At 37.5% G+C, this 19,160-nt stretch overlaps 1 protein-coding gene across 7 annotated transcripts in view; it reads right to left on the bottom strand.

Annotated features, from left to right (window-relative positions):
* The window catches only part of MAST2 (microtubule associated serine/threonine kinase 2), a 194,491-nt gene that overhangs the window by 163,277 nt on the left and 12,054 nt on the right, over positions 1 to 19,160 (bottom strand). For 6 of the 7 annotated variants that reach the window (XM_040610484.1, XM_040610488.1, XM_040610485.1 and 3 more), the window contains exons 2-3: positions 11,018 to 11,165; positions 7,201 to 7,343 (exon numbers count right to left, since the gene is read on the bottom strand). In XM_040610484.1, coding sequence (XP_040466418.1) covers positions 7,201 to 7,343; positions 11,018 to 11,165 — 291 coding nt within the window. Of the gene's footprint in view, positions 1 to 7,200; positions 7,344 to 11,017; positions 11,166 to 19,160 lie in introns of those variants that run through there. The other variant, XM_040610491.1, reaches the window with a different exon arrangement.

Here is a 19,160-nt window from a genome sequence, read left to right as displayed (position 1 = left end):
CAAGACAGTTTGAATAGTTCTTTATATTTCAAGTTCCCCACAGTTCCCCCAAGCAAAAAAGCTAATTTTCCATGCACACTACGGCAGTTTCTCACTTTACACCTACAATAGTGCTGCTGTCAGGAACAGAACTGACTACATGTGCCAAAAATCAATTCAACATATTCACAGACAAAAAAATTACATGCAGACTCTGAAGATAATGAGAACTGCAATCATTCAAACTGACAGTCTAGCGCTTAACAATTATCACACGGCAAGTTTTATGAATTCATATTTCCTACAATGACAAGCCTCAGGTTACACAGAAGGGTGTTCAAATTTTCCTTCAGGTATGAAAATCTCCTTTGAACCAATGAGTCCACTCCAAAATGGAATTCACTTAACTGAAGTGAGTAAAAAGATGCTATGTTGCTGACTGTGTTTCAGTAATATGCACTATATATTAAATATAACTTTAGTACAGAATTTATCACAATCATTTGCTGTTCTTTACACAGATACACATGAATTATTCAGAATGAAGTTTACTAGTGAAAAACCTATCAGGACTATCCATTTTGAATGCACAGTGAAGCATGTGTCCTGAATCTATCACGAAAACACAGAATTATAGCACCTGCATTTTAATTTTCTTACCAGAAATACCTTAAAGCTGTGACAAAGGTAAGTCTCTGCAAGCACTCTAAACACTGCCCCATGCTCACAATTTTGCACAGAATACTTAAATATGTTCAAAGCAGCTCTTCTGCAGTTTGCTTACAACATGATTTACTTCTTTGCAAAGGCCTAATTATTCTCTACTGTCCCACATTTTCAGGTCCGAATTCCTTGTTCTTACTTTTATCATTCAGCTCATGCCAATACATTCAATCCTCTGTGTAGAACTTGCTTCCTACTTCTTCCTCAGACCCAGGCCCTTCAAACAAATGCAAGTCTGGATACTGCTTTAGTTCTTCCAAGTAACACACATATTATTTCTCCTTATAGCCACATCTTCCAAAACTGATAACGTACCCAAACTCAAAAATTCACCCATAGCCTTTGGCATGTAAGTAAATGCAAATTTTTAATTAGCATGCATAAATTTAAGACTTCACATGGTCTTAATTTACAAATCCACATACTTCCCATCTCAGGTTACTACAATTACAACTGCTATTTTAAAATGCAATTCCCATGCCTTCATGCAGTAATAAATCCATTCATTCATACAACCATAGTTTCCGCTGTCTCCTGCTTTTCTAACAATACAAAAATATGAAATTCTACTTGTACAGTGAAGGATTTAAAGTTCTCTACTCCCTAAAACAATTAATGATCTTCATCTGCTAAAACTTTAATGATTATTCTCAGACAAAAATATTTTCAGCTGTATTCAGCAACACTTAAATAGTCGATATATTACCACTAATAAAACAAACTAAAAGTAAGGTTATCTATGACAAAAGGTTTGGGGAAAAGAGCAGCTGCACGTTTCAGAAGACAGCTTTCTAATCAGATTCAAATGTCTGCTGCTGTAATAAGTATACAGTGAATCAGCAGGAGGTAGCTCTATGCACAACTGGCATTAATGATTTGTCCCCAACTAGTATTGAATTTTTCAGTAAAAAGACAGAGATTAAATCAATTCTTTTGTAGGGAGGTAGAAGTCTAAGCTCTGTGCACTCACCTCACCGCCAGCATACATATTGAGCAGAAAGGTAGAAAGTACGGTGGAAGATCAGCTATTCTGCTTTGTAAGCTAATGTTTAGTTTGCTCGTCAGATACCTGCTAGTCACTACAAACTCTATTCCTTCCAAGACCTCATCACTATGAGATTAACAACCACTACCCAGATGTGTGCATAAAGCAGAGACCCTAAATAATAAGCAGTAAATCTATTAAAGCACTAGGGACTAAGCAGAAGACCCAGTCATAAAATTTTGTAACTATGAGAGGTTTTGAAGCAGAGTATAAAGCAGCTTGAATTTCTAGTTCCACTGCACTGTATCAGAGCTTTTGAATTACTTTCTACAACGAACTGACAAACACAAGGTTAAGGTCTTCTTTTGCTATAGCCCATGGGAAAACGTCTCTAGCTCTTCTTGAGGTTGGCCCTGTAGCAAAGGTGTCATTTTGTGTTGAAAATACAATTCACTATACCGAGACCGCCAGTACTCCAGCACCCCCTGGCAGGCCACAGACCAAAACACAATTAGGCAGCACAGCTTCTGACCCAAAAATTGCAAACAATGATTTATATGATTACCTCCGAATAATATCTAAAGAAAAGAAAATTCTTTGGTTTTTGCATAACTATCCCAACCATCACCTCTCTGTTACCAGAAAAAGAATGCTGCAAACCACAGTACAGTATTAAAATATGAAGCTAATTCATACTCCAACTAAAAAAAAAAAAAAGGCCAGGTTATTAGCAAGTGGTCACTGTGGAACACGATCCCAAAATAATATGCCTGTGCTGTTATCACTAACAATACCTGGATGTCTAAAAACGTGTTGCAAAAGCGTGCCCGCCGGGAATGCGGCGGGAAGGCTCCGCGGCAAGTGCCCGGCCTGCCGGCAGGGGGCAGAGCAGCACCACGGACCCGCCGCCGCTGCGCCGGATGCGGCCGCGCTTCCACCTGGGCTCCACGTGAACGACCCGGGCTCGCCCACCAACCCGCATCTGTAGCCAACTAGCCACTCCTCCGGGTGGCCAGGAATGCTACTGCTTGGAAGTACTGCCTTTGGTAACGAAGAACAACCTGCACTGAGGAAATACACCATTATATTAGTTACAATTGATTCCGTTCCCGATTTATCTAAAATTAAATAAAAAAGGAGTAAAAAATTTGGAAATAAACAGTAAATATTCTTTCCTACATCTAAGAAGCATACCCCAACTTGACCATCAAAGATAACATGCCACAGCATGCTAGCTCCGTCAGTGGCCAGGTTTCCAGTTGCAGTGCCAAGGACCCATCAGCACAAGGACAACCATTTTCCCGTTCCACTCGGCATTGCCTAATCCGCACAGCTTCGGGGAACTCAACGTTCAGAATAAATCACCGGCTCTGTGTCATCCAACACAGGAAGTTCTTCAGCTTGTTCGTAAATTCAAGTCTTTGCATTTGAGCCTTTCCACCCTCCTGATCATTATTCAAAACGAGAGGCTTTTTTTATTAACCACTTCTTCTGGAGCAAGACCAGGGGAAGGTTAACTATCTGGCACTCTACAAAAAATATGCAATTGTCTCATCTCGTTTTAACTATTACCTTCAAAGTAAACGTAAAACTGTTAAGTCATTTGAAGTTATTCTCTGAAGAGAGAAAGGAGACTGACCCCACAAGGAAATCTTGCAAATCTGGCAGCAGAGGATTAACAGTCTGCAGGCTTCATCTCTGAAGATGAAGCAACGGTAGCACGTGGTATAGAACATAAGAAAGAAACTTTATGCTAAAGAGAGAACTACAACCACCCTGCTAAAACCCTCAACCTCATTTTCAAAAATTATGCTCAGTTTTTCAGTTCCAGGAGTACAGCACATTTCAGTTCAGTACTGGGAGAGATTTAGAAAACTGAAGCTTGTAGTATTAAAAAAAAAAAATCAAAAATAAAGGTTCAGAATCTCTTTTACGCAAGTTTCTAATTCTCCACTGACAGGCCTCTTCAAATGTTTTCCCATTGCCACCGTTGGCAGAAGGAACATGCACAGCTTCTTATTCTTGGAACATCTCAAACTTTTCCAGGCATTAGACAGTGAGCAATGCAGTAAGATGTGTCCTAATTAATGGGTAGCATGCTGCGAGATGTTTCTTTCACAAAATACTGGAGACAGTGCTTGAGGTACAGGGAGTGAGGAGGTGGGACACACACAAAACCACCCATATCTCTTTCCACAAACATAAACACATACTCAGCACTAGTGCAGTGCTCCAGTTCAGCAACCCAGCCTTAACAATAAACCTGAGGAGAAAATCATCCCTTGCCCACCCATAAATGCTCCAGCCCTGGAATATTAATACCTTACAGCATTGATTCATTCACATTGAGGTTTGTCAAAATAAACAACTGCAAGAAAGGCACTCCCAATCTACCTCCTCTACAACAATCACAACCTTCTCTTCACAAGCTCTTTTTCCTTTCTAAAATTAACAAACCTTGACGCTATTCGTGCCTTTCTTCATAGAAGAATGCATCCATATTCCTGATCATTCGTATCAGCTGCACTTAAAAGTACATTCCAAGTTCTAACTCTTTTTACAACAGGGTGCCTGCAGGTCAAGATTTCAGATAAATAAACCCCCAAACTAAGTCATAAGAGATTTTCCACATTATTATACTTCTGTTCCTTATGCACACACTTTATACACACTTCCTGTGCTCCAGTTTTTACTGTATTTGGGGTCTTGATAGCAGAAAACACCACTGAGATGCCCACAATAATGATTTGTGTCTTTTTTTTTCTTTGATTACTTGCTTGGCTATCTTAGGGATTTAAAATTGTTGAAGAGGATGCTCCCCACCAGAATTTAATCTACTCGCATCAGAGCCATCCGTCTTAAGGGTAGATGAACAACTGAAGGTCATCCTCTGAAATCCTCACATATATTTAGAAGGCACACAAATCAGATCAACATCTATCATTCTACAATGACAGCACTCAGCATATAGTCTGCCCTGGTTTCTTCCTCAAGTCAAGGATCTAGTGGCAACTGCTATGCAGACACATAAATCCAGACTCTTACATAACATGTGACCTGAAAGATTCTACCAATAAACTGTGCTTATGTAGTTCAGCATGTTAGAATTTGATGTGTTTCCAGTTCTTGAGTTGTTGCTGGTAAGCAGTCCAGCTATCAGTCTTATTAGCTCCAAACTAATTTCTATAGATTTGCTATTGTTAATTTATCTTTTTGCTTTGCAAACACTTTCAAAGTTGGAAAGAAGGCAATTTAAGCACAGCAAACAATCTGTAGGATTAGTACTGGTTAGAAAGTAAAAAACACACATTTCTGAATGCCAGCAAAGCAATTTAGCAAAGTAAAATCCACTGATAACCTACAGTCCCAAAAAGAGGGAGCAGAAACAACGTACATAGCTTTGAGTATTCTGACTTTCCCATACCACATCCCACTTCTCTCTAGCTATCTATCTAATGTATTATAACAAATAAGAAAAGAATTAAATGCTGTAGCAGTCAAGGCTGGCATACTAAATTGACACTGTGCATTACTGAACCTACTCATCTCTTAATAGAGCTATTCTTCAAAGGAGATTAATTATACTGGCAAGAGACCTTTTGCCATTCTAATTTGTGAAACATATTTCAATACCACAAGCATATTAAAGCAGCTCCAAACATGTAACTAGCTCGAAGATCCCAGGATTCACTGCATTTAATTAGGTGTTCATCTTGTGACCAGCTCTTTAGTCATCACTTTAGAAGCCCACTTCATCTAAAAATTCTTAATTTCTAGGCTTAATTAACTGTAACTGTAATTAACATACAGCCCACCAGAAAGTATACAGAGATAGGAAAGTGACCATATACTTCAGTACGTAACACCATCGCAGAGGGACAAATACTGGATTTATAGATGAATTTCTCTGCTTTAATTAGAAAGCAGAAAATCTTGAATTATTTTAAAGTAAATTATTGGCATTACATTTGATAGACAGTACAAACACTAACATGACAAACTGAAAATACATAATATTAGTAATATGCAGAATTGTAACACGCAAACACATCTGCAGCTCACTGAATTGTACGCAGCTGTTAAGCAAAAAGCTAGTATTCCAAATGAAGGATCTGAGAACTAATGCTTTGTTCTAAAGCACAGTTATTTTCATTAACTTAAGCTATGAAGCTTCAAGGCATTTGCCTGCCTTCAGCAAACAGGCTTGTATTTTAACACATACTACTTTTTGTAATCCTCATCAGATAAATACTTGCATACCAAGTTCACATGAGCATTTCCAATTTCTGATGGTACAACCAAATTATAACCACAGCTAAGAACAGAAATTTAAGGCAAACACCGAACAGGCACCAAACTAAGACAATACAATTAAATCAAACCATAAGAATTTCAATATAGTAGCATGTCTGAAAATGCTACAAATACTTCATTGTGAAATCAAAATCAGTGCTAACACAAATACATAGCTTTTTGAACTTTATAGATTTAAGTTTCTTTTCATAGCCTGGTGGTGCCAAACTGTCTAGGTTACCCTCCAAAACTCTAAGGGATAACAATCTAAATGCTATATCCAAGGTACACCCTTTTACTTAAGGGGTCACTGCTTCTAAAATGTCTCACAATGTAATACAAGTCTACCCAATTACCTGCAGCAATATAAACCAGTGCACACCAAAATGTCCTCATTTGAGTAAAACTTGTTATACAGGCAACTCTATGGAAGTTTGGCAAAAAAAAGCTTCCGGCTTTGCTTTTTAGCTACTGTTCAGCAACAATTTCTGTTGCATATATGACTGCTCACAAAAAACTGTCTTTTCCCCCTCTTTTGTTTTTCTTCTCCTTGCACTTCAGTGATTTTACATATTTAGAGGTAATAAGGAACATGTATGAACAAAACATATGTTCCTTTTTGTTTGCAATTCAGTCTTGACTATAGACATCTGAGTTTCCCTCCCGTACAGAATATTTTCTTCTTAGAAAATGCTAATTTAACAGATGCAACATTCTTCAAAAATACATTCACTTTACCAAAACTTTTTGAGAGAAACCATGCAGAAGAGCAGATGTCAGTTCCAGCTCTTCAGTTCCTTGGACAGTTATCCCTTTCAGCTTCATCCCCCTAGCTATTCTCTAGGGAAGCAGGCAGAGGTAGCTACTCAAAGCTGGTTCCCAATTAAACTTGTTTTAAACGGTCAGGTTCCCATGCTCACATCTCCCTAGGCTTCCAGAGATATTTTGTTTCCAGTAGCAGCTTAAGTAGCATTGAGAAAGAAGCTCCCCAGAAAGAAATTACTCTTAACACACACATTTTTTTCCTGCTTTTTCTCAAAAGCAGAATGAACATACACTCTCCTCCTAACCCACCCGCTACCCTAAAAAAGGCCCACAGAAAGAAAATGTTGCATTCACTGAGCAGGAACAGGGAAAGCAAGGTGAAAACTAAGGCACAAGATCAGGCTACTTTTTATTTATAGCACAAAACCATCATGAGTATTCCCAGACTCACTCACCAAACCAGCAGTAAGTGAAGGAGCAGACTGTCCTAGAGACTGATTTCTCATGCGAACCAGGTTTGAGGTATCTCCAGGTGGCTGCCATATCGTCTGTCCCACTCCACTGTGGATGCTATTTGATAAGGGAAGCAGCTGTTTTCCTTTTAAAATAAAACCAAAATACTATCAGCTTGTTTTTAAACAAGTTTTCAAGTTCATAATACAATGCTGAAAAAAATTCCTGCATGTGGAGAAAAAGTGTTTAATAAAAAAAAGCTATTTAAAGGTTTATGGTAGGTTAGAACTTGTAAAAGCACACTACCTGTAAATTCTTTATGTTTGATAATGTTGATAATGTTTGATAACGAAGTATTTCCAAAAAACCTAACATGAGGTAATGAGTAAATCCAAAACCTTGTAGAAATAGACTTCTGTCGCTTTATACCTTTCTAAACTTCACACAGCTTAAAAAGGAAACAATATTTGCTGCCAATTAAATGATTTATTGCCCTGTAGAGAGGCAATGTTAACGCTGCAAAATCTCTTAAATGTGATTTTTAAAATTCTTATGAAAATGCATTCATATTTGTAAAATATTACCTCTTCTAAATATCTTAGCCATCTAGACATCTGCACTTTCTCCTACCATTGGAATATTCAGCAGTAGATTTCTTGCAGCTATGGTTAGAATATAGTGTATACGTTTAAACATTATTTTGCTTCGAACCATGTATGGATATTTTCTGTCTAAAAAATTTCACTCTTCAGCAATACTGTCTTGAAAACAAAATGTTCTGTAGCTTTCCCAAGTCTCCCATGTATCTGATTGATTAGCTTAGATGCCAACCTCCCACGCTACATATACAAACAGTGAAAAGAATAGTTCCTATCTCAACAAGTTCACACCAATGCACTTTACTGCAGGAAATATAGTAATCATTTAAAAGGATCCGATCAATACAATTTTTTTCTAGTCAATATAACACTCCTTTTTGAAAAATGTCAAGCAGTAGATTTCCATGATGAGAAAGAACCAAAGTCAAAGTAGGTCATATTTTAAGTCCATCAAGGTCAACAGTTTCCTTTTAGTTACAATGTCATTCACAAAAAAAAAAAAAAAAAAAAAAAAAAAAAAAAAAAAAAGAGATTGAAGATAGTCTTGTGGTTAAAAACACATAAGTGAAAAAGTCTGTAAATCTGGGTTCCATTATTAGCTTCCAGATTACTTCCTCTGTAGCTTTGGTCAGTCAACCTCTGAACTTCAGTTTTACCATCTGCAAATTAGGATTGAATAATACCTCTTTTCCTTAAAATCAGGACTGTGAGGCTAAATTATACACACACCCCTTAGTTGATAGTTAGATAGTTGCATTCGTATTACATGCTCAGATACTACAACAGGAATCACAGGAGACTAAGAATTTTGTTGCAGTAAGCAGCAGGAGGAAGTCTACATCTTTAATCACATACACTGTAGAAAAATACTTTTCCTCAGAGGCAGCAAACTATTTTACAAATTTAATTTCAACTTAGAATTAGATGTGAAATATTACATTCATTACATAAAAGGAGCTACAATATTTGGAAGACTGTCACATAATGTGATTAGCCATGATGCCAGGGGGGAGGGAGTGGTGTCTTTTTGGTCTTTTATTTTTAACTTATGTTAATTTTCTGTTTAAGTTACAAGCAACGGGCCAATGACACATTAACAGAATGAGTAAAAGTGTATGAGCGATGGTAAGGCTTAACTTTGGCTAGCAAACAGAGACACAGCATACTAGTACCTTTTCCCCTGTCCCACTCAAGCTGCTTACAGCTGTAGACCTGATTTTCATGGTTTGCTCATTTTCAAGATTATGCATGAATACAATGACTCCTCTTGTCTGCAGAGATCTAAAACTACAGAAATGTACCTTGCTGTACTTATCTCAGCAAAGCTAAAATATCCTACAAGAGCAATTCAAACCATACAATTATCCAACAGGTCAAAATGCCAGTGCTTGAGGGCAAGAAAAACGTTACTTAAATCTCCATAAGATACAGTTATCAATATCCCCTTTTATTTCCCTAAAATCTGAATCCACAAATACAGAATTCCATCAAGAGTCAAATCTAAGCCAACCAGTTTGCATGCACAATCATCTATACTCTTTAAACTTAGTTGCTTCTGTTGCAAAAATAAGCTGGAATTATTTTCAGGATGGAACTTGAAGCTGAAGCCTTTCCCTGCCATGCCTCAAGTTCAAACACCCACATTTAAAATATATCTCTAAACATCCATATTTTCTTTATCCAGTTGGGTCAAATTGATCTTGGTGGGGTTCTTTTCCCGTTTCTGAATCAGGCTACAGTAGATTGAAAAGTCATTAAGATAAAGCCACAAGTTCTGGAGAACATTATCATTTCAGAACACAAAATTTACAAGAATATCTCCAAAAAGAAGAAGTATTTTTAGAATAGAAACAGAACTTGTCCAGTTTTCCTGATTCCTCCTATTTACTTTTCTTTGCTTACTTCTACTTGATGAAAAAACAAAAACAAATTAAAAAAACCCACAAAACAAACTACAGTACTATCCTCAGCCATTGTAATCAGCCAACAGCTGTGTAATAATAATAAACTTCTGTTCTCCTCTAGCGATTAACCTACCTTAAAGAAGACCTAAAGTGCAAAACAATATGAATGTTTCCACTTTTCAGAAACAAGCCACTTATTACAAATAAAACATTGAGACCAGGCCAAGCCAAAATAAAACTGTGCATACTTTACTGCTTATTCCTATTATACCTAGCACCTCAAGTGTCAAAATATTTATATTCCCCTGATAAAGGTTGGAGGGACCAGGACTGAATGTATTTTCACAATCATGTAAGTCAAGCCCATGCTGCTGCCAAATTGGTTGGTTTAACCTTCTTCCTCTTTCCTTCCCACCTGAGAGTTTTCAGCTCTTCTAGTTCTTGCACTAACATGCAAATAAGCAAACAGTCAGCCTAATCAGGGAGGAAATGGGCTGCAAGTTAACCCAATAGGACAAGAGTGGTATTCAGGCAGATCAGCTATTTCATTCTAGACTGATCATGCAGCTCTACATGTTCTAATGCGAGCATCACAGACTTTGACACGAGCTTCAAACAACTGTGAAACCATCCCCTCCCTAGCCCACATACAAAGTCTTTAAAAAAACACAACTACTGAGCTTGGTCCTCCATTTTTTTGGCTAATTACTAGACTATGCTCACTCCATGGTTCTGCTGACAAACTAAATCCTATGACAGGGCTGAAGATTGTGTTCACTAGAAAAGAAAAAACAAACTTTACACAAACTGAAAAAACATCTAGTTAGTAAGCAAGATTTTTACTTTGAACCACAAATGCCTACAGTGCTTTTGAAGCCAAAAAGAAACAAATACTAATTTGAACCTGATACAAAAGTCAGCTTCCCAGTAAGAAATAAAATGGCAAAGTAGGCAAGCTTATAGTCAGTCCAGACCTTAAAAGAGGTAAGAATGCATCACTGTGTTGCCTGGATTTCCACTAATCCCTTCTTTTAACTTAAGTTAAAGTTTAAACTTAAGTTAAAGCACATTAAGTCTTAGCTTCTAACTTTTTACTCCAGCCAATATACAAAACTTCATTTCAAATCCAGTCTCTTTCATGTTTCTTTTTGCATCTTTCTCTTACATAAAATTTTGTATGCCCTCCCAGCAAGAAGTCACCTCTAGTTTTAAAGAAATTACTTGTCAGTATCTTTTATTACAACTGTTACGCCAACAAGGAATACTGCATCTTTATTACTAATACATTGTCATATCGTCTTTACAAAATGACATACCTGACAAAGAACTTGCCAAGCTACCTCTTCGTAGCTTGCAGTCATCTTGACTTAACTGACGATGGAGCTTGGTTTTCCCAGTAGATGAAAAGATGTCAGGATTGCTGAGCTTCCTGCAACGTAATGGAGTAGACTCCGTCACCATCTCCTGTAGAAAGAAAAACAAGCAGAATTTTGTTAATGACAGCTAAATAACTGTTTTCTGAAACATACAACCACCAAAGCCAGACTATTAAAAAAAAAGGAAAAAAACCAAGAAAAAACACAAACACTACACCACCATCTCCTCCCAAAAAAAACACTTAAAATTGTAAAACCCCCTCTTTTGTGACACATATCTGCACTGAATGCACATCACAAGACTCCAGTCAAAGATGGTCCTTGGACACTATAGCTGTAAGAAATATTAATAGTAGTCAGAAAAAGGCAATTATGCTACAATTTTTTGGTCTTACAGTATGGAGGAAAAGAGGCTCCTGAAAAATCAGGCTCAGCTTTGATTCAAGCTATTTCCTGCTAAAGCAAAGATAATTTTCTCTGAATTTCCTGAATATTTATTCCGTCCAGTCTATGAGTAACATGCCCATAAAGAAACTGTTGCAATGTCTAATTGCAACCCAAAACTCCTATTATAAGTTACAGCTCCACTACAAGACCATACGTATAACTAAGTAATAATCAGGATAGCAATCATCCTTTGTGTAACATCTTTGTTATTACTATAAACAAAATTAGACATGCATTTGTCAGAAACACTCCCACACATGTGAATTCCTTTCACAGGATACAGCAAACTTTCAATCAAAATAGCAGTAGGTAGAACAGTGGCAAGCATAACCACAGTGCTTTCCTCATGCATTTAATTATTCTGGAGGTGTCAAACTCATTTCACACCCAAAGAACTACAAGCATAGCTATCATACATGGATTTGAAGATAACATGACACTCTCCATTACAGTCTACATAGATGAACTCAGTCAAGTTGTCCCTCCTCTGCAGTAGTGCAACATGTTCCACTCATTAATGGATTGCTCCCTTTTATTTCAAATGCCTCTCATCAGCTATACAGCACTTCTGGCCATGCTTATCCCCATAAAATCTGAGGCAGAAATTAAACTGAAAGGAACACTTTCTCTCCATGATACGTCACCACTTGGTTTAACGTAGTTTTAAATTACACTGAAATCAAAAATTAGTCTACCAGTAAAATCTGCAGATTCCAGTCAAAATCTATTTCTGAAGTCATTAATTCAAATCTATTCAGTCTAGTGTTATGCCTCTTAACTGTCAAATGTAGTCCAGGACTACATACTCTAAAAACGTCGAGATTTTTTTAATTATTTTTGGGGGGAGGAGGACATGAATAAAGTGATTTTACATGAAAAAAAAAACCAAACTTAATTTGGATTTGAAATAGAATCCTCATTTAGCTCCGAGCCACTCATTCTCAGCCTTTCTTAGGCCCCAGCTCCTTCTAATCATGAAATCTTCTGCCACCTTGTAATAGTCAATAACTTTGTTATTTGTTTGAGGGACAGAAGTGCTTTGCTCCACATCTGCTCAGGTAGCACACCTTTCACAAGTTGAGAGGTACTGTACTGACACAAGTGCTTTCTCTGGTTACAGTTAGATATTCAGTCACCACATTGTCTAAACCAGATCAAGAGAGAGACCTGGGTAACTTGCAGTAGGTCAGTTCACTTAGCCAGCTCATCACACAGCTGCAAACAGTTGTGTTGGTGCAAGAGTGTGGGAAGCAAGAAGTGATGTGGGGTAAAGAAAACTGCTTGAGCTGAAAACTGCTTTAATCTTAAGGTCCCTCACACATATCTTGGAGCAAAGAACCTCAGATTTTCTCTTGCCTCTGACCTTTTCCAAAGGTACTGAAGACCTTCATTTCCAATAGCCTATACTTCTGTCATTTGGAAAGCTGAACAGACATCTACCACACTTTCTGTTTGTACCTGAGAGTAAGCAAAGTACTTTTAAATTACGACATGAGCAGTCCCCCAGCATGTGTTTGACAGCTGCAGAGGCCCGGGCAGAATCTTTGGTGTTAATATTTGGGATGGCAGAATGTGGTTACGTATTATACATGTCTGTAAGCAGACATACAGAAATATACACACACTTTTAATATGGCCTCTCCTAAATACCTGTAACATCTAAAATCTCTCATGTCTTTCCCAACTGTAACAGTCCAAAATTACCATACAAAAAAAAAAAAAAAAAGGACACTCCAGGTTACAAGCAAATCAGTTAAAAATCTCATCCATCATACCCGCTCACACTCCTAATGGTTCAATTCCAACAAATGTTCCCTGCATCCTTCAATATTAAGCTGCTTCCCTGAAACTAGTCGTACGTGTTGAAAGGCCCTACGTTGCTATGGGTTATCCCTGCAGTCCATGTACTGCCTGCTTACATAAATCCCTAGAAAAGCCAGCTTTTTTTCCCCACTCTCACCCTGTATGGGCCATTGCCATGACTGTCTTGCCTTCATCAGTGCATTTAGATTCCCTTAGGAAGGAGAAGCACAGTCCTGCTCATTTGGCTGATGTAGCAATTCTAGTTGGTCTGCGTTCAGCTGAGTCAGGGCAGGGGGAGGAAGAGGGCAGGCAGAAGAGTAAGGAAAGGCATTGAAGTTGAAAACAAAAGTACTTTAAGTCCTGTTACAAGCAATTTCTGTATTTTATAACTCTCTCCCCCCCCCCCCCCCCCCCCAAATATATAGACATTCACATACCCTACCAACCAAATAACAGGCCCGCTTCCCTACCATTCCCCTTCCCCTCTAGGCAGAGTCTCTTACTCAGTTCTGCTTCAAATTTCTTCTTGAGTTACAGTACACAAGCTTCTTAGATCTGATAACATATTAATTAAAAGTAGTCCAACTGAAGGAGCATGTGGAGCACCAACACTGAAGAGCACACTTACTTCTACCACAGTGTCTGCTCAGCTACGCCATCCTGCCTACATCCACCTTTCAGATCAACCCAACTGTATATGCTACTTCCCAAAACATCATTCCATATGCATTTCTTCAACAGCTGTGCTCAGTTGAAGCAACTCCTCCCCACCAGGACTTGGACCAGAAAGATACGAAAGGAATAACGGAAAGGTAACAGCTTCCCACACTCACCAAAGAACCTAGGTTGTCTTCTACAGGAGACAGGATTAGTACACATTACATATGGAAAATTCTTTCTAATCCCTTTTTTTGTTAAGTACATTGAACACTTGGGCAGTATTCAGAAGACTACACAGCTGTTGAATGTATGGAAGAAAGGGACACCAATCACACTTTGCAGGCTTATATACTGTTAAACTCACTTTTCAAATATTAAAAAAAAAATCCAATGCAATGTTCTGAAATAGTCTATTATGTTTTAAAAAATACTAAGTACAACACAGCCAGTTTAAAATTTAATTTCCTAAGAGCTAAGCCTATCTTATGTCAGCAAAACAATGAGGGAAAGTTTTAACTTGACAATAATAGAGTTGTCTTTCACAAGACTGTAATTTATTTCACTCATCCATCAAAACCTAGCTTTAATATTGCAATTCACAGACGAACTACATGGAAATAGCGGTGGTTTATGTTACCACCCTTAAACAAGGAAGGAAAAAAACAACTACAGGAAGAGATCTTTCCTTGCCCTTGCCCCAAAGCAAGACGCAATACATATAAAGGACAGAAAAATCTTACACAACACTCCAGATCAATGGATAAAGAAACTCTTTGCAGTGACAGAGCAAAATTTTGCTTACATGCTTTCAAATTACCAAATTAAGAGTACCAGAGCAAGTGGCTGAAGAACAGACTATATAGCACATATCGCCAGAATTTTAAGGACTCCACTTGCACTTTTGAAAAGAAAAAATTCTTGCAGTTTTAAAATTTAAAGCATTAGCAAGCATGTAACAAACACTTTGCTCATAGTGTGATGAGGACTGTGAGCCTCTCTCCATTAATTTTGTTTCAAAGGTGACAGAAAAAGAATTTACTTTGGCCTTGTGGCTTTTGCCACAAGCTAAAAATCAGGTTCAGACAGACAGCTGAATCCTGTAAAACTTAGGGCTGAAGATAAAACCATCACACAATCTTGATTTTCTAGGCAAGGATTATTCCTATCAGTCCCTGTAAGGGTATACAAAAGTTTGCTCACATAACTTGAAACAGTAGGATGTGAAGAAGCATAGCCAAAGCTTTTCTTGAATAGCAAGAGGTTCTGCATATTTCAGCTCAGTCACTTTCCACGCTTGCACAGAAAAAGTTCAAGTAGTTGTGGTACTGCAAATATATACAAGTCTGTTTCTCTTGCCTGAAATCTCACACAGGGACTATTAACACTCAGCAAGATGGAGAACCACACAGATTGCAACAACAGCAGCAGACAAAAGACGAGAAACTAAATGCACTTCCTGATGTGTAAGATTACACTAATATCCCATGTCAAAATCCTGATCTGGTAATTTCAGAACACCGCCACAAGGAACCTTCTCAGTCATCTTTTTCTATTCCTTTACCATCGGTATTCTGAGTATTTAAAATACAAAAAGGTTGTATAGAGCAGGGAAATTAACTCCTAGCCAGATAAAAAAAACATGAACTCTATAATTCATCTTCTGCACTTTGAGTCCTGTCTGCTGTAAGGATTAAAAGAATTATGACCCCAAAAATGTGATTTGTAATAAAATCTGGTGTTACAAGATACCAGTAACACCTTCTTTCTGAAGATTTTCTTCCATTAAGCTCAGAAGATGTGCCAAGCATGTGATGTGTCCCAACACTACTGACTGGTATTACTGCAAGTTCTCTTCAGCATCCTCTGCATTATCAAATAATTATTTATCTTCTATGTTCTCCTCTATTAGAACTTATACAAGTACGGATGTATGCTTAGATTTGCTAAAGACCTTACATAATACATGACATCAACAAGCCAAAACTTTTCTTGTTTGCCAGTTTCTTACAGATTTATTCAGATTATGCAGAAAAAACTGCATTTAACACCTTTTATTACAATTGTGCTGTAAGAAAGACTAGGATGGGAGCTGCTTAAGGAACCAGGCAAGCAGCTGTGCTTAAGCTGCTGTGCGAGCAAAGGGACCTATGATTTCATATTGGATATAAAAAGGAGGAGAATCACCAGAACATTCTGCAGAGTACCTTGATTCCTGCCAACACTGATGCTAATTTTTTTTTCAATGAGTGAGCTTTCAGATTTCCAACTGTCTTTGTTTTTGCTCACATTACAAACATTGTCTCACTGTCATTCACAGGGGAAGAGCAAAACAACATAAAATACCTACTTACACCTGTGTAAATTTTGTTTAATGCCTATAGACAATGTTACAATCAAGTTAATTTCATTGGGAATGTAAACTCCCTCTGTTTTTCTACAGAGATGAACAAGACATACTGATAGGTTAAAAGTTCATTCAATTTACATGAACAAAGAATTGCTTCATAGCAATAGGACCTGGAAGAGAGTTTAACCTAATTTTACACATTACAGACAGGAATCTCTGGGTCACATTTCAAAAACGGAAAAGTTATCTGTATTACTATTTGATTCTCAACCCAAAACAATATAGAATTCTCTACGTCTGAGGCACAAAGAAAATATAATTAAAATTAAAATACTAGCTGAAAAGACAAAGTTTGGCAAGTGAACAATACTACAGTGTATTAAAATGTGCATGCTGTATAAAAATAACTTATTTACTAATAGTGCAGAGTTCAAATCTTTTGAAAAAAGCACTTTTCAAAGAAAAATGTTAAGGGTCATTAAGTCTGAAGTACAGTCTCAAATAAAAGTCTCCGTCGGTCCAGTATGTGATACAGCCCTTAAGAAACCATCCCAAGACTAAGGGAGATAGAAGAGAGAAATCCATGCCCAACTGCTGTTCTAAAACTTGTTTCAAATGAAGTTGCCTACAAAGAAAAGTAAAAGTTAAGTCATGAACTGAACTTTGGTGGGAACCTCTCAGGTGAGTTAAAGGGGCTTTTCTAATCAGACATTCAATGACTACTTACAGATGTTCAATACAATTTTAAGACTTAATCTTAATTAGTAAAGCTCACTTGAATAGCACCCAATGCACCAACAGAAAAGTATGAAACCAGAAAACATGACAGGAATCCTCTTCAACCACACTACTTTTTTGCCCAGGATGCTTTTATGTATCACAGTTATGACCTGAATAGTAGTAGTAGTAGTGGAATCGTCTGTAGTTAAGACAGAGGTAAAGTGGCAAAATAAAATCTAACAAGGCACAACAGTCTGCTAAGAACTACAAGGCTATTTGTTCATGTACTTGACGAAGAAAGACCAATACACGTGTTAACCTGGTGTTATCATCACTAAGGAAGATCAATGTTTGCAGCAGGAAAAAAAATTACTCTTTTTGTTTGTGACAGTGAAATTCCAACCCTTTGGCATCAATACTTTTGTCTCCATGAACCATCCGGAGTCTTCGCACTTCCTACCACAAATGAGATAAGCACATCAATACACAGCAAAAATAAGAAGCACTTAGGTGAAGTTTTCCTGAGAACAAGTTTTCCCTCAAACTCAACAGCAGAGCTGCACATATGGAACAGGGGAAAAAATTATCAATTATAAGACCGTAAATAAAACTACCAATGGCTTTAGACCTACAGGAAATGAAGTTAACCTTTAGAAACACATAAAAAACACTTAATCCTTGGCTTTTTTTAACAGAAATCACATAAAATGGCAGACAAAGATAAACCAGTTAACAATCCTCATCAATGTCTGCACAAAGAAATGGAGTCTCTATAGTCTGGCACAAAAGCTTCTCCTCACCAAGCAGCATAATACAGTTCCATCACAAAGAAACAACAGCCAAATTTTTTTCAAGGACATGTATTTCTTCCCTTCTGCTTTAGAACAAAAACAATGCCCAACTGTTAGGTTTATGAACATCACCAAGCCTCAAGCTCAAACTGAAAGACTGCAGTCAGCAGACACTTCTGCTAAAGTTCGGCTAAACTGGCAAAGCAATGCTGTAAACAGACTCTCCTCTCTCCTAAAAACAGGGATCAATGCAAAGATCAAAGAACACAAAAATAACTAACTGAATGCTAAATTTAACTTTCAGGATCACGTATTTTTGCCATCTTCACCCTGCACAGGTCCAATGTAAGATATCTAATAAAACAAGAGAAAGACATATTGCTACTAATATGTCACTACATCCATCTATGCCTAAATGTTTAAACATCTAAATGCTTACAGTCACTGCATTAACTATATAACTCATTCACAAGCTTTCCTCTAAAACAGTGACTGTTATTTATTTATTTGTACTCCCTGATCTTCTGGTGCTGTCCAGAACACTTAACATCGGTCCTGACCACTTGATTCCCTTCTAACATTCTCTTCTAAGGCTCCATATTAAAATGTGGTTTTTATGATAATACAGTAATTACACTAAAATACAGTAAATACACTAAAGATTGAATGGTGTGATTTTAGTGGCTAATAAACCTGTTTTAACTATTAAACATTTCATTTTTGAGAATGTGTTTCCTTGTTTTGGGGCCTTACAATGGCTTCTTTAAAATAAAGCTGGGCTCTCCATTTCAAATGGCAAAAACTAGTCATAAAACAGTGGCTGCTAGCCCCTCAGCTGGTCCTCAGTGAACAGAGGACATGCAACTGCCAGGGGAGTAACAGAACATAACAAAAACAAGGCAAAATATTAAATTATTTCACTGTCTATCAGTGCATTTTTTCCTAAGTAGCTCCACAAGTCTCCATTACATAGTCTTTTACAGTTCTGCCATTCCAAGAGTTTAACACTTTGCTTGCATTAGTTGGGTTCCTTGGGTCTTGTACATGCTTCCTCAGAAAGCTCTGAGAGCCACATAAAGGAAAAAGATATCTGTGCAGTTTTGCGATTTGCTTTGTAATGGCAAACTGTATTATAAGAAAGAGTGCAAAGAAGTGTGATTTGGTGATTCCAAGCTGTATGTTCTTCAATGCAAAGAGAAGGAAACCCCGAGTTTAGTATCTGGGATAACTGGAAATCAACATGCACAGGAAGACAGCCTTCCTGAAAACATGGAACCACACTTAAACCATCTGTAGAGTGTAACTCAGGTGTGTA

The sequence above is a fragment of the Falco naumanni genome, chromosome 11, assembly GCF_017639655.2.
Source record: "Falco naumanni isolate bFalNau1 chromosome 11, bFalNau1.pat, whole genome shotgun sequence".
In the NCBI taxonomy this organism is placed as follows: domain Eukaryota; kingdom Metazoa; phylum Chordata; class Aves; order Falconiformes; family Falconidae; genus Falco; species Falco naumanni.
This window is presented reverse-complemented; position numbering and strand designations above follow the sequence as displayed.